Source organism: Vulpes lagopus, chromosome 2 (assembly GCF_018345385.1).
Source record: "Vulpes lagopus strain Blue_001 chromosome 2, ASM1834538v1, whole genome shotgun sequence".
In the NCBI taxonomy this organism is placed as follows: Eukaryota; Metazoa; Chordata; class Mammalia; order Carnivora; family Canidae; genus Vulpes; species Vulpes lagopus.
In genome coordinates this window covers 92386640-92402930 of record NC_054825.1, presented here as the reverse complement: position 1 = coordinate 92402930, position 16291 = coordinate 92386640, and the positions used below count along the sequence as shown (strand labels likewise).

At 39.8% G+C, this 16291-nt stretch overlaps 1 protein-coding gene across 3 annotated transcripts in view; it reads right to left on the bottom strand.

Moving 5' to 3' along the window:
• The window catches only part of PHACTR2 (phosphatase and actin regulator 2), a 124735-nt gene that overhangs the window by 58055 nt on the left and 50389 nt on the right, over positions 1–16291 (bottom strand). For all 3 annotated transcript variants that reach the window (XM_041736597.1, XM_041736608.1, XM_041736603.1), the window contains exon 3: positions 3040–3120. In XM_041736597.1, the coding sequence (XP_041592531.1) occupies positions 3040–3120 (81 nt within the window). The remainder of the gene's footprint in view (positions 1–3039; positions 3121–16291) is intronic.

The window sequence follows — 16291 nt, the reverse complement described above, 5'->3', positions numbered from 1 at the left end:
AGTTTTCTAGTTTTGTGCACTATTGTAGAGTGAAAACAAGTTGAATCTTTGATATAGTGTATGTAAGTCATTAGAATGCACGCAAACATGCCAGCAAAGGAGAGCTGAGAAAGATGCCGTGGTTATAAGTGATAGGAGCACTTGTGTGCAAAGGAAAAAGCCAACTCAGGAAAGGTTGTAAACTTCAAGTGAATGAGAGAGAAAGCACCCACAGACATCAGTGGTGAGACAAGTAGCAGGAGAGTGTTTGGGGGCCTTCCCTCTCTTTGGTCAAACAAGTGTCTCTGGGATATAGTTAACAGAGAAACAGAGATGAGTAGAAAGTTATTTGTGACCAAACAGTGAGCAATTCACTCATCAGAAGGTTAAAAAGTACACCACGGGGGGAGAGAGAAAGGAGGCTGCACAGCAGGAAGCAATATCTCCATGCTCTCATGCTAAAGCTTAGAGAAAGGATGGAAGGAAAGAGCCAGAAAATAAGGAATGAACTTGGACTAGACCTAGGAATTCTCAGGAGAGAAGACCAATTGTTGAACTTTGAGATGGAAGTTAGATGTTAGTGTAAAAAAGATCATCTAAAAAGGAATAATAATAATAGCTGGGAGTGAGGGTATGGGGTGGTATGGCATGAGGTCAAACCCAGGGTAGCTGGAGGGATTCAAAGAGTCTATCCAGCTCCCCGATTAAAGGGCATAATTGACAATAACTGTTAAGAGCTCATGCAAGGTCAAGAAGATCAAGGAAAAAAATGACTCTTCACTGGCAGAAGACAGGAGGTTGTCACCAAGCACAGCAGCTTCCAGTCTCTGGCTAGGGCTGAAAGCAGACCGAAATTTTCAACATAATTGTTTTTGGAAAAACGACAGAAAACTATTTTCTCCAGTCCTTGGCTGAAAAGGGGAAAGACTCTATTTACAATCGGCATCACCAGGAACTTTCAAGGATTAGGTCATTTTTTTTTTGTTTCGTATAGGGACCATAAAAAAGGCAGAAAGTAAAATTCAGCAATTTATGACTTCCCAAGCATTAAACCTATTACATTATGTTTAGGTGAAAAATTGTTTTGTTCTTTGATGTTTTAAAACTTTTAATATTCAGTCTGCAGAAGTGACAAAAAGGTCAACTAGTGTCAGATTTCTGGGAAATAAGTATAGGAAATTGTAACCCATCAAGTGCATAGTTTAACAGATGAGGCAGTACAAAAGCCAATCAATACTACTATTTCTTTAATTTGACCAATGTCACTCGTTTTTAGAAAAAGTCAACTCTTTTCTAGGTATAATTTTTAATCAGAACAAAGGGAGTCTTTATATCTGTCTTTCATACTCATTAACAGTTTCAATCATTTTCCCATTTTTTCTTTAAAAAATTTCCAAATAAATGACACCAAACAATCACATTAGCCCACCCCAGAAAGGTAATCGCTCAGTGGATCTGTAATTTCTCTCCTACCCCTGGAGAAATTAGAGGGGAGACAAATTTGGAGACTGCAAGCCCACTTTCAACAAACAAAAAATTAGGGATGTGTTTTTTATTTTTAGAAGTCTCAGATAGGAAATAAATAGCTTCGTGATAATAGAAAATCAGAGAAAACATAAAGTTCATTCATAAAACAGAATGATTAAAGTATAATAAGAGCAGAGATTGAAACAAAATGCCTAAATTATGAGGGCTCAAGGGCATTATTCACTCTAGACTTCCCAATATTCTTTGAAGCAGGAGTGAAATAGTGAAGCATTTCCTAGCTCCACTCTGGAATTATTCAGATGTTGGAAAAAGTGTGTCACATGGATTTATAAATAGTGAATTCCAAAAGATGTTCTTTGCAAGGAACATTTATCAGGAAAAGAATTCTGTGATTTTAATTCTAAATTAATAGCACTTTATTTATTCCCATAAAAGTATAGTAATAGTACTTTATCCCAGCTAATGTCCAGGGGGTGGGGGAAGGGAAGGCATGAGGTAAATCAACAATTTTGCAACAAAAATTTCCTTTAGTTTTAAGAGTAGTGGCAATGATGAAATTTATTTGGTATTGCTTATTTGGAGAAATAACCAATCTTGGTGTCTTCTTCCTGGGAGTCTATTTGGGTTTCTATCTAAGCCTTGTCTTTTTTTTTTTTTTTTTTAAGATTTTATTTATTTATTCATGAGAATACAGAGAGGGGAGAGAGAAAGAGAGAGAGAGAGAGAGAGAGAGAGATATAGAGAGAGGCAGAGACACAGGCAGAGGGAGAAGCAGGCTCCATGCAGGGAGCCCAACGTGGGACTCTACCCTGGGTCTCCAGGATCACACCCTGGGCTGAAGGCGGTGCTAAACCGCTGAGCCACCTGGGCTGCCCTAAGCCTTGTCTTTTTGAGCAAGATTCTACCTTGGGAGGATAGAGAAGAAAGGGAAAGATAATTAGGGGTAGGGCAAACAAAATACTTGGATATAATAATTGTTAGTGAAAAGGTGAAAGACAATTAGATTCAAAGAAATGAAAAGAGAGCAATACTAGGAAAATTACATGAGAGAATGCATAAAGCAGATTAATTTAACTTGTTCATTCGTGCCTTATTCATTGTACATTTGATTGTATTATAGAGTATAAAGAACAAAAGATACATTTACTACTTCTTTTCCCTCCCTTTGCTTTTACTGGTAGGCGTAGGAAACCATAAGGCAGGACGCAATAGCTCTGCATCTACTCAAACAACCGAGTTAACTTGTATAGAAGGAATGAAGCTCAAGAACAGAAGAGAAGTCATGTAAGCATTTGTATCTTATCTGTATCTTCAGCCCACATACCTTTGTAGAGCTTTAGGGTTAGTGACATATGGTGAAGGACTAGCCAAAAAGGTCATTGAATTTCTTTTCTAGAATACCTTAGATTTTCTGCAGCCCAAAAAGGCATTCGGAATTAAAGCAAGATTCCCAGAGTGCCATACTCACTTCTTTATCTCCCCAAGACCATGATCATCTTAAATTTCAAAAGAAAATGAAAGACCAAAGAATAAAGGATCAGGTTACTTTAAATGTATGATTAATTTCCTCACCTTGATCAGGCAACTCCTTAAGAACGCCCCTTCTTATCAGCTCCTCTCTACTTTGTCTTGTGGATATCTTCCTTTCTAATACTTTTAAAAAGAATAAGCATAAGTAAGAATCAAGTCATTGCTTAAAATAATTATGAGACACATTCCAAGTAGAATTGAGCACATTTATTCTGTTCATCTGGGGACTCAAACTCCAGTTTTTCTAGTGGTCTACCAAAACATGTGGTTGAAGTCAATATAATTAATTAGGACAAGAGCAAAGGACTGTAGCCCGTGCTCTGAAACCCAGCCACTGTGCCTGGTCCTTCAAATGATGATGTCTGGCCAAGAATCCAGAAACATTATTTCACATCAGTTATAGAGCATTTCTATACTAATACTAATCTACTTCTCATTTTGAAATTTTCCTTTTCTTTAGGCATTCTAAAACAGAGGCTTCCATGAATATGCAATATATACAAAGAATACATTATGCTTACATTAAAACCAAACAAACAAACATTCAGTAAATATTCAGGTAACTCCTTTGAATCCCAGAGAAAAAGAACTACTTTTGCAGTGTTTTCTCACACCCTCTATCACAAAAGTCCAACACATCAGATCTCTGTAACTCTTTTCCTTGCCATACTCAAAAGGTCTAGCATGTTCTGGTATATCCCCTGACAAATCCCAAGTCAGGACAATGGAGTCAAGTCATGTTTTCACAGGCATGTCAAGGGATGGGAATCTCAACACTGCCTCTTCCTTGTTCTGGAAGAATTTAAATTCCTGTTACAACTTCAGAACGGGTCTTAGGAACTAAGGGTAAGATTTTGATAGTATTCACCTTATGTGTATATAACATTCTGGAACCCTGCATGGCTAACTCCACTCCCCACTTCGAGGGGCCAAGATGCTGTATAAAATTAATATAATCTACTAATTATCTGAGCCAATATTGTCCGAAGTGTGTTCTAGAGAACTCTCTTCCTTCTAGATGACCTGTTTGAAAAAGCACCTTGACACAGCAAAAAGGGGCCACAGAAAGGGCCTAGGGCTCTTTAGAGAGAAGGAAAGGTACATTGGTGGAGACTGGGTAGCCACAGCAGAACTGGATTCTGATTTTCCCGAAAATTCCTATTCCGGGCCTCAGAATTTGCAAATCCTAGAGCCACATGAACAACATGATTTCAAGACCAAAACTAAACTCCATTACCCCAAGCCCTGCCCTGACACATAGAAACAGGGCTCATAATAACACTAAGGATGTGTTTTTTGAGGGTGCTCCTGGTGATCTGTCAGGGACACTCTGAAGATACAGAAGGGAGAAGGGGGTGTGTCCTGGGCTGACAGTTTTGTATGAAGCACTTGAAAGTCTTCAGTAATGACATGAGCCCCAGAGTACCAAAACTTAGTCTCTCTTGAAGAAATTGAAATATTTTTTTTTCCTTTTTTGATAACCAGTAATTGTGTATTTCCCTTTTGTCCTGGTTGCCAGAAAGGTCAGAGTAACATTTGATATTAACACAGATTTCATATGACAATTCATGGATGAAATCTGTTTCCTTCTGCTTAGAGACCTGACTTCATTTGTATGTTATTTCTAGTATCTGTGCCCGTTGTTCTCGGTTTTGTCAACATGTTTTTGGATAGAATCAGAAAGTAAACAAATCAGAAAATGAACAAATGAATGAGTGAATGAAAAAATGGTCAAAAGAATGATAATGAACACCTCATGGATTCAAATGGACACATACACGGAACCTTCCCCTCTTCCTTTAGTTTGCAACCCACCCCTCACTCTACCCTCCCTCCAGAAGCATGTAACAACAGCTCATTTAAATGCCAGTGAGTTCTTTTTTTTTTTTTTTTAAGATTTTTATTTATTTATTCATGAGAGACACAGAGAGAGGAAGAGACACAGGCAGAGGGAGAAGGAGGCTCCCACGGGGAACCTGATGCGGGACTTAAATGCAGGACCCAGGATCAGGGCCTGAGCCAAAGGCAGATGCTCAACCACTGAGCCACCCAGGGGTCCCTAATTGCTGGTGAGTTCAATGAACAAAGTTAACTGGGTGTAGGGGGCCAGATGGAGCTGTCTTTTTATGTAAAACAAGAGCTGTTTACTACAGGAGAGCTTCAATTTGTTCAAGCTTCTGTCAAAGAGAAGAGAACTCACCTCCTGTCAGCACAAGGATCCAAACAATACCCCTGATGACACTATGGGGCACTAACACTGTGCAGGTGGTTCAGAGGAACCCTGACCACTGGATTCAAGGATTGCTGAAAGATACCTCATCCAGCTCCAATGCTGTATGATCCTGTATCATTCATTAATCAAGGCCATTCTGTAATTTCTGCCTTGGCATCTTTAAAAGTTTTCACTCTTGCACTAAAAAAATACTCTGAGAGCCCAGAACATATCCCATTTTTGTTTCTGTCTTTCTAGTATGGATCCCAGAGAATGCTTCAGTTTTAGTTTCAAGCTTTCTGTTGCTTTAATTCTAACTTAATCTCAGTTGAAAAATCCCTCCTCTTTCTTCCTTGTAAAATTCTGGAGCTTTGAAGCAGCAGCCTGGCTTCCTGCCAGGAATCAAAACCCACAGCTTTGTTCTTTGCTCTACCTCTTATACACCGGCCCTGATAGGAAAAGGCCCTGATAGGAAAAGGCCCTGATTTGTTTGGTCTTTGGCTGAGCATGTTTTTAACACATACAACAGATAACTGTGTATGGAGCCAAAGGGAACAAAGTGCAGGGACTGTGCAGAGAAAGTATGTTGCTAAGGCACAAAGTTTCAACCACTGCTCTCCCAGAAGAACAAGTATCACACTCTTCATCTTTTAAAATATTTGCCTCATGTTTACATAGTGTCTGTATGTTTGCAGAGCACATTCACTGGACACTGTTTCACAGGCTTGGAAGTGCTCTGCATTGGAATGAGTCTGAGAGGTCATTCTCGTCCAACAGGGCCGCACAAAGCAGGAGTCATTTCAGGAACATTCCGGAGATGTGTTCACCTGCTTGAAAACATTCAGAGGCTGGACAGCCTCCTCTGGATATCTGTCACCGTCAGTCTTAGGAATGTATTCCTCCTAAGGAGTCAGAACCATACTCCTTGTAACTTTAGCATGTTAATCCAGCTCATCCAGGGTCCCTACAGCTCTAGAGTAAAGTAAGTCATTTGTGACGGGTGAACAGCATGAGTTAGCTCTGTGTTCCCTGAGAGCAAAGCGGGTTATTGAAGCCTCTGAATCTGAGGTCGAGCATCCAGCCAGCTGCTCTTTGACTCTGAAGTTCACCCTAATCAGTGCAACAGCAGCAATGATGTCAGGATGTCTGCCTCACAAACACTGCTGGGGAAGAGACTTCGCAGGGCACAGATCACTGGAGGCAGTAGCTAGGTCTCTCCATGAAAAGTATTGTTACCAGTTGAGTAAATAGCTCATGGTTACTCACTTTTATCCCCCATCAGAAAGAGCCTGTGTGGTTTTTACAGGAAGATCAAGCAAACCCCTGAGTTCTGTTTTGCTCCCTGGACTGGGTGAGTTAAAGTTCCGACAGTTCAATTGTGATTACAACAGCACACACGTTTTTCGAAGCAGTGAAGGATGCATTGTGCTCCCATTTTCCTGACTTCATGCTTTTACTCCAGCTTTTCAAATATTTGAAAAGGACAGAGCTTTCAAAAGCATCCAATGGCTGTCCATCTGACTTTGAACACTCTCTCTGCTCCTCGACATGGTCTTCACAAAGCTCCCCAGAGGCTGACCCCCCATAGGATGTCCTCTCCCAAACGTGGGATCCTTCCTTAATCGCTCCCTCCCGGCTCCCTCTGCTCCAGCCCCTCCGGCCCTGCTGCTTGTCCGCTGACACAAGCAGCAAGCCCCTGCATGGTGGCCTCTGTCATTACCAGGATGGGACTTCCCCAGACCCCTCAAGCTCATTCCATCACTTCCTTCAAGTCTTTGCCCAGAGGCCACCTTATTGGAAATCCCTTCCTCACACACCCAGTGTGGACTAGCTTGTTCCTCTTCTCACCTTTATCCATCGTATCCTGCAAAATACATCACCCCTTCTGAACTGGGACCTACTCTGTAAGCACAGACTCGACAAGAACCAAAATTCTTGTTTCTGTTACTGCTGTTTTCCCGACAGCGCCTTGCAGGCTGGTGGAACTCAGAAAATATGTGCATTTGTGGCATAAATGAATAAAAGAAGACAGGCCAATAATGCTAACGGTCTTGTTTGCTGCCCCTTGCCCACCTCCAGCCTAGGAGGGAGCAAGCAAGGCCTGTGGCAGAGCTCTATGAACAGGAGGCTTCTGTTTTCTGCCCCTTCTACTTCTTGGCTGGGCTCGCCAAAGGGAAAATCCTGAGCTCTCTGTCCTATGGCTCATCTGAAAAAGTCTCTGTGCTCTGAAGAAGGAAGGCTATAGTGTGTAGAGGACAGACGGCGGCCAACTAACAGGGTGTAGCACACGACTGGGCTCATCATAAATTTTAAATGATTTACGATGTCCTTCTGGGCACGGAGCCTGCACTCGGGAGCGGAGGCCGGGGCATATGCCACCAGCGTCTCGCTGTGGACGCGCCGCCAGGATTTTACACTACTCTGGGAGTATCTGTGAGAGTAAATCTTGCAGTCAACAAGCCACTTGTGTTTTCTTTTGGCGAGGAAAGAGAGTCCTAATTCTCAATTCTAACGCTGTTTAATGACAGAACAAAACAGAAGAGCAATTAGACTATTGAATACGAGTCCGTGTTATCTTTTTGGTTGTGAGTGCTGAATGGCTCACTGTGAGACTGTGACAGGAACAGGGAACTGCTTGTCTTGTGTTCAAGTGTTCATAAGAGCCCGGCTTGGCTTTGCCTCACCTCAACAGCAGTTACAGAAAACAGAATGTCAAAAAACAAAACAAAACAAAACAAAAAACAAAAACAAAACAAAACAAAACAAAAAACAGGCTCCTTTTTTAAAAGGCCCTTCACTACAGCGCAGCGAAGTCCTTTAAAGAAGCCACCACTACAATGCCACCCAACGGGCCATTTGTAAAGACTTTCCAAAACATCTCAAGAACATAAGGCAGTGAAATAAAGCCAACATCCCCCCCCACCCCACGAAAAATGCTCAGGGGGCTGGCTATTTTCATTTCTATCCATGTCTCTCCCCTGCTTACAAATCCGACAGACTAGGGAATAAGCCGAGCCCCTCCAGGCCGCAGCCAGGCTTTATAGCTGGTCCCAGGGGACCATCCTTGTCCTCCCTCTTGTTCATCCTTTTCCACAAGCCCATTGTTAAAGCGTAACCTTACTCTTACTTTTTGCCATTTCCTAAACATTCCCTGTACCTCCTCAGCCCCATTCCTGTGCTGTTTCTAGAATCAGACCCTTGGCCTCTCCCTCTGGTGAGATCTTCCTACAATCCTAAAAACCTCTTCAGACAGCGCCCCCTGCAGGGCGCCATCACCATTCTGGCTGACAAGAGGCAATAATCACTGTTCTAAAGCACTTTAAAGTGACTTGTCTGAGGGCACCCAGGTGACTCAGTCGGTTGGGTGTCTGCCTTCCACTCAGGTCATGATCCTGGGGTCCTGGGATCGAGCCCCACATTGGACTCCTTGCTCAGTGGGGAGCTTGGTTCTCCCTCTGCCCCCCTGTGCTCTCTCTTGCTATCTCTGTCTCTCTCTCAAATGAATAAATAAAATCTTAAAAAAAAAAAGTAACTTGTCTATATCTCAGCTTTTTCATCTACAAAATGGGAGAACAGCTGCTACCTTTTCTGGTTCTTCTGGCAATAAATGAGTTAAAAAGCTCAAGTGCTTAGATGAGTACCTAGAAACCAGAGAGCCCCAAATGTTAGCTATTACTATTATTTCTGTTATAGCACTTCTTTTTCATTGCAACACATGGACATAGTTGCATATTCACATGACTCCAATCCCTATGAGGGATGTCTTGTTTATCATTTCATCCCCACCACGCCCAAAATGATGTATTGCACTAAGTTTTTGGTTTTGTTTTTTGAAGGAGGGAGGAAAGGTATGTCTAGCACTCTTTTCTAATCCTTTCTACTCATCTTTTTAAAGATTTTATGTATGTTTGTATGTATGTATGTGTTTATTTATTTATTTGAGGGAGTGAGAACACACATATAAGCAGGGGGAAGGGGCAAAGGGAGAGGGAGAAGCAGATTTCTCGTTGAGCAGGGAACCAGATGAGAGGACTCAATCTTAGGACTCTAGATCATGACCTGAGCCGAAGGCAGAGGATTAACTGACTGACCCACTCAGGTGCCCACCTTTTCTACTATTTTATAAATAGCCCTCCTGATAGCCTTTGAGGAACCACCTTCCTCCTCATTCAGTCCATGCGATTTGTGTAAAGCTACCCCCAATCCTGGGCTCTAGGGCACCCAGGCTTATCCAATCAGGGCCTGATATCTTCCTTCATTGGTGACTGATTCAGAGAGGGGCTGTGCCTAAGTTGTACCAATGACATCCAGTCTAAGAATTTCTGGAACAGGAAAAGAGGGCTCTCTCTTCTTCCGTATCTGTTAAAACTACCTGCAGATGAGCCTAGAGCTGTAAGTAGTCATTTTGCCTCCATAAAAGTCTAATTTAAAATAAGAAAAGTTAAAAAAAAAAAAGAAAAAAAAAAAAAGAAAAGTCCATACTGAGGAACATAGGCTTAAAGGAGACAGATTCCTTTTTTTTTTTTTTTAATTTTATTTATTCATGAGAGACACAGAGAGATACAGAAACAGGCAGAGGGAGGGGCAGGCTCCATGCAGGGAGCCCTACATGGGACTCGATCCTAGGTCTCCAGGATCAGGCCCTGGGGTGAAGATGGCGCTAAACCACTGAGCCACCCGGGATGCCCAGGAGACAGCTTTCTAATCTTAGCTTTTAAGCATCTGGATCCAACCAAATTTATAAGCTGTTTGCCCCTGAGCTTTTCATTTGCAGGAACCAATAAGTTCCCCATTTGCTTAACTCTATTATTATTCATCAGCAGTAAAGAGCTTTTACTCTTGAAGAATCAAAAAAAGGTGCTACATAGATGCTTCTATAAAGTGAATTTTCTTCCAGCAGAGGCCAAAGATTCTTTAGATTTGCAGGGCAGAAATATGAAAGAAGTACACCAGACTCTTTTATACAAGAGTCTGAAACTTGACCAGAGCTTATAAAGAGGAAGATGGTGAGATCTATATCCCCTCCTCCTCTTGGGAAATCAATGTCACAACTTCCTCCAGAAATCTGATAGTAATCATCCATTTATTTGATGTTTAGGTAGCATATTTATATTTATTTTCTCATCACGCTTCCCAGTATTCCTGAAAGACAGGCTAAGCAATTCCTTTTAGTTCCCTCAAACAGATAAGGATATCAAGACTCACAGAGGCGAAACCATTTGCCAATCACAAGATCAGAATCTGGTTGAACCCAAATGTGTCTAACCAAAAACCTACTGCTTGCATTCTCCAAACTAAATTGATAATTACAAAGATTTCAACTTTCCCACAACAGATGTAATGTAATGTTTTCCAATTTCCCTTCAAGACATTAAGGTAAAAAAAACCTTTTAAAGTTAATTTTAAATGAGCAATTTTTAGATAGCAGTACATCTTCATAGTTCAAATTATAAAGGATACAGTGAAAACTCTCACTTTCACCCTGTCCCCCACCTATTCAAATTGAACTCCACCTATATTCTACAAGCAAATAACTACTTTTATTAGTATCCCATGGCCCCTTCCATACTTTCTTAGGCAAATCCAGATATTCATTTTAATTATTCTTTTTTTACATTCAAGGTACACTGTTTTACAAACTGTTCAGCACTATGCTTTTTCATTGAACATTGTATGTAATACTTTTAAAATTTCAGGTGATGGAGTAACAGACAAAGGTCAGGCTGGGGAGAGAAGAGATGATGATTTTTGCCTTGTGCAAACAGCAGCAGCTGAAATCACTGCCATTTCCAGGGAGGGCAAGCTGGGAATAGTCATGGCAAGTCAACTCAAAGAACACGGGGATTTTATTCCCAAGGGAAAAGGTTTAGGACTAGAACAATGAGCAAGTCCCCAATCCCAGATGGGCCAGGAAGTACAAGTAATCTCAGGAGAGTAATCAGAGGCCAGGATCTGTGAGCTACGTGAAACACTGCTTGTCTTTCTTCCAGTGTGACTCTCAAAAACACATGACAAACACAAATGTTCAAGACAGGTGCTTTTGGATTCATCTTGTGTTTCCATTTCTTGTTTCTTTACATTAAAAGATAGTAAACCCCAAACAGGGTAAGACCACAAAAAGTACAGAAATTTAAAATTAAGATAATGAGGATCATCCTCAGAGCAATTAATTCTAACTTCACACTAAGAACAAGCTAGAGACTTGATATAAAAATGCATCTCAGCTCTAAGTGGTAAAGAGGTTTTGCAAATGAGGGCATCATAAACAGTACTCGTTAGAGAAGAAGTTCTTAGAGAGCCTGACCTTCTGAATCTGAGGCCCTTCTCCTTGATTTGCTTCAAGACAGTCTTAAACATTTCAGGGACTCAGCAATGTTGATTGAGATGAGATCCTATCTCATATCACTGCTGACCAGATATTCAAAAGGCAGGCAAGAGTTGCTGTGAAACAGACCTTAGTGATACTGAACTATCCTAAATTAAGACCTTCTCACTTGTTCAAACATCAAATTCAACTGCACAGGATTAAAGGCATCTGAAATTATTCATACCTTACGCTCAAATTTTTTGAAGGCATTAACGTGTAATCTTTAAAAGCCTGTTTATATTTAATGAACCTAGAAACTACATAAAAAACATTACCAACTCAAACCAATAGATGTGAATAACCCATCAGAGTTAGTAAGAAGATTGAGTAGGCATTTCTGCAATCCATGTTTATTTACTACTTCATTTACACATCTAATCAGACTAGGTTTCTTAAAGTGATTAAAATTTTGTTTTTCTTGGGGATCCCTGGGTGGCTCAGCGGTTTGGCGCCTGCCTTTGGCCCAGGGCGCGATCCTGGAGTCCCGGGATCAAGTCCCACGTCGGGCTCCCGGCATGGAGCCTGCTTCTCCCTCTGCCTGTGTCTCTGCCTCTCTCTCTCTCTGTCTATGATAAATAAATAAATAAATCTTTAAAAAAAAATTTGTTTTTCTTAAAAAATTATTTATTTATTTGAGAGAGAGAGAGAGAAAGAGAGATCGTGGGTGCTCACATGAGTGGAGGGAGGGACAGATGGAGAGGGAGAAGCAGACTCCCCACTGAGCAGGGAGCCCAACGTGGGGCTCCATCCCAGGACCCTGAGATAATGATCATGACCTGAGCTGAGTGAAGGCAGATGCTTAACCGACTGAGCCACCCAGGGACCCCAGATTACAACCATTTAAAATAGCATCTAGCACACAGTAAAAATTCAACAGGGTTAGTTATTATAATTAATACCCATATATCTTCCTCCTACTTTAATTGTAATCCCAAATAAAATTGCAAATGAGAAACAGAAATCAAAGTTTGTCTACTTTTTATTTTTTTAACACTTTACTTCATATGTTGCAGATGTAGCAAATTATGTAAATTATTCAAAGGGAACTTTTGCAAATCTCATAGAGTAGTAACTAAATTCAACTTTTAGCACTGAATTGTGAAAGTAGCAAAAAGAAAGGACTACATAATACTAGCAATATGCCAACATCAGATTTAAATAGGCGATTAAATTTTAGTTGGTATCCCTAGTGTTTCACACTTGATTCACCTAAGGTTTTCTTTAAAAACAAATTACAAGAGGTGGGAGGGAGACGAAAGGAGGAATTTTTGTTTAATGGTAGACAGTGTAGATTTTGCAAGATGAACAAGTTCTGGAGATCTGTTGATTAAAAATGTAAATATACTTGACACCATTGAATTGTATACTTAAAAATGGTTATTAGGACAGTAAAATTTATGTGTTTTCCATTAGATAGAGAGAGAAAGAAAGATCATGAGCAGGAGAGGCAGGGGGAGGGAGAAGCAGACTCCCCGCAGAGCAGGGAACCCACTGTTGGGCTCAAACTCAGGACCCTGGGATCACCTCAGCCGAAAGCAGATGCTTAACCGATTGAGCCACCCAGGTGCCCCTCCACCACAATTTTTAAAATAAATTAAATTGGAATACATTTTTTGAACTATGTTAATGCTGAGCCACTTATCAAATATGAAAAATAGATTAGAAGGTATTTTCAAAGAATTTTAGCCACATTGATATTTACTGTGTTCACCAACTATTCTCCAGGATCCAGTCTTCTTGCTAGCCCTGCTTTTTATTCTCTTATATTTCTCACATAGTCTCTCCTGCCCTGCCTTTTAATAGGTACTAATTAAACACTTAGAGTTTGGAATAAAGAAAACCTTAAGAGCATCTGTCTCAAAACCTGGAGAGTCTGGGTTTGGGAAAGTAGGTGAAAAAAAAAACTTAGCACAAAAATGTTATAAGCCTCGATGAGCAAACTCTTTTCATTTAACAAAAAGAAGAAAGAATTAAGGCTGCAATTTGTACTCCAAGTGGGAAACAAATCAGAAAATACAGAACCCAAAAAACAGTCACTTTCCAGGATTTAGCCCTTAGTGATAAAGACCGGATTCGTACCACAGGATGAAAAAAATCAAAACAAAACCACAAAGGGAAATAATATGCAAAGGAAACAAAATAATGGACTTTCCTGACACAATTCTCTGACCTAGGACAGAAAGAGTTCTGTAGCACCTTTAAAAAGTATTTTACCAGTGGCACTACTCCAAAGGAAAATGAAATTAGGAAATTATCCACCCAAGTAAGGTTTATAAACAATCAGATCATCTCTTAAAGCAATTCAAACTATGTCTCATCCCAGTGGAAGCCTTTTTTATCAAGATGTCAATGGGAACATTGTTCCTCTCCTCTACATCCCCCTCAGCAATTAAATGTGCCAAAAAAAAAAAAGGAACAAAGAAATGCAAGTTAATAATTCTATATTCCATTCTAGTGGGTGTGATTCTTAAAAAAAAAAAAGTGTAATTTATAATCAGAAACCAGTAAAATCTGTAGTGTCTATAGCTCACTTGAGAAGGTTTGCATAGAATGGTCAGTGAAAATGCCTTGCGTAAAAAAAAAAGAAAGAAAGAAAGAAAGAAAGAAAGAAAGAAAGAAAATGCCTTGCGTATCTGAGCTCACTTATCCCAGGAAAGCCTAACTCTCCCCTAGGAAAGGCTACAGGCCTGAGATCTTAGTCTGCTCTATGGCTCAACAAATTTAAAACTAGAGCTCAGCTTAGATTAAACAAACAATATCACATTTTCTAGAATGGACAGGAAGCAAGGGAGTCTCCTCAACTCCATTTAGAAATAAGATTTTCTGTTTCTATTTATCTAAAGAAGGTGGGTCCTAATGGTTTGGCCATTCATTGTGCAGCTGGCTAATTTAAACCCATGATGGAAGGTTTTCCTATTTATGAAACCACTAACTTCTATTATGAAAAATATACAAAAAGTTAGCACTCACATTACTCTTTCCCATAAATGGGTTTCATCCCTAGAATAGATCTATAATGAATAATAAATGCTCCATAAATAAAAAGATGGGGCCTTAATGATTCTTTCCATCCATCTAAATGTAGGAAGATTGAAACAAGAAAAAAATTCATTCTACTGGGGAAAAAAAAGACAAAGAGGAATATTTACTCTCCTTCATTTTTAATGCATAGAGAGGAAATTTGTTTTAATTTGTATGTCTTCAGGAAAACAGAATAAAAGAATTTCAGAAAAAGTTATATTCTTTCTCTTATCCACTAATTTTTTACACTCACTTGGTCTAATTAGGTTCACTTATAAAATTTACAGGTACACAAATGGTGAACTAAAACACAACCCAGGCATCCTTTTTGTGTCAATAATGCCCTCACACTGACCTTTTAAACGCTGTTGCCATACAGAACAGACAGTAACAGTTACTTAAGTTCATTATCCATTCATGAGGGAATAGGCCCCCAACCTGTCCATTAAATTTGGTGAAATATTAATTTTGTCTATTTTGGCTTCTCAATTCCTTAGGCTCTTAAACAGCTCTCAATGATATGAACACTAAGAAAGAATTGAAAACTGGTATAGTTGTCCCTCCCCCATTCCAGCACTTACCAAATCACATTCACTTGCAAACACCACAAATATGCAATAGGTAAGGACTATCAAGAGCTCCTCATTAATTAATTTATTCAACAAACATTGACTAAATACTTTAACATAAGCCAGACACTATTCTAATTGCTCTTGAATTTTATCAAAGAAGAAAACAAAAATCCCAATTCTCATGCAATTTATAATCTAGGGGGAAGGGAAGCCAGTTAATAAACAACACAGATAATTTATAAACATTAGAAGGCTTGATGTGAGGGCGCCTGGGTGGCACAGTAGGTTAAGCATCCAACTCTTGGTTTCAGCTCAGATCATGATCTTAGGGTCTTGAGATAGAGCCCCAAGTCAGGCTCTACACTGAGCACCAAGTCTGCTAAAATTTCTCCCTCCCCATCACACTCTCTCTCTCTCTCTCTCTCTCAAATAAAAAAATAAATCTTAAAAAAAAGAAAAAGAAGGTAAGATGTGCTGCGGAAAGAAGAAGGTAGGGCAGAAAAAGAAGAACCTACCTTACACCCACAAGGATGGCAATAATAAAATAAATAATAACAAATGCTGTCCAGCCTATGGATAAATTAGAACCCTCATACACTGCTGATGGGAATGTAAAATGGTGCAGCTGCTTCAGAAAACAGTCTTGGCAGTTCCTCAAAATGTTAAACATTGAATTCCCATATGACTCAGCAATTCCATTTCTAGATGTATAACTAAGAGAAGTGAAAATATGTGTCTGCACAAAAACTTGTATACAAGTATTCATAGCAGCATTATTCACAACAGTGAAAATAGAAACAACCAAATACATGTCCATCAACTGATGATGGATGGATAAATAAAATGTGATATATTCCTACAATGGAATATTATTTGACAATAAAAAGAAATTAAATATTGATGCATGTTACAATGTGGATGAACCTTGAAAACTTTACACTAAGTGAAGGAAGCCAGTCACAAATGGCTATATATTTATTGTATGATTCCATTTATAGGAAACATGAAGAATAGGTCAACCTATCAAGGTAGAAAACAGGGGTGGGTGGGGGAGGGGAAGGAAAATGACTGCTAGATTGGGTCTCTTTTTTAGGGTGATGAAATGTTTAAAATAGTTGCAGT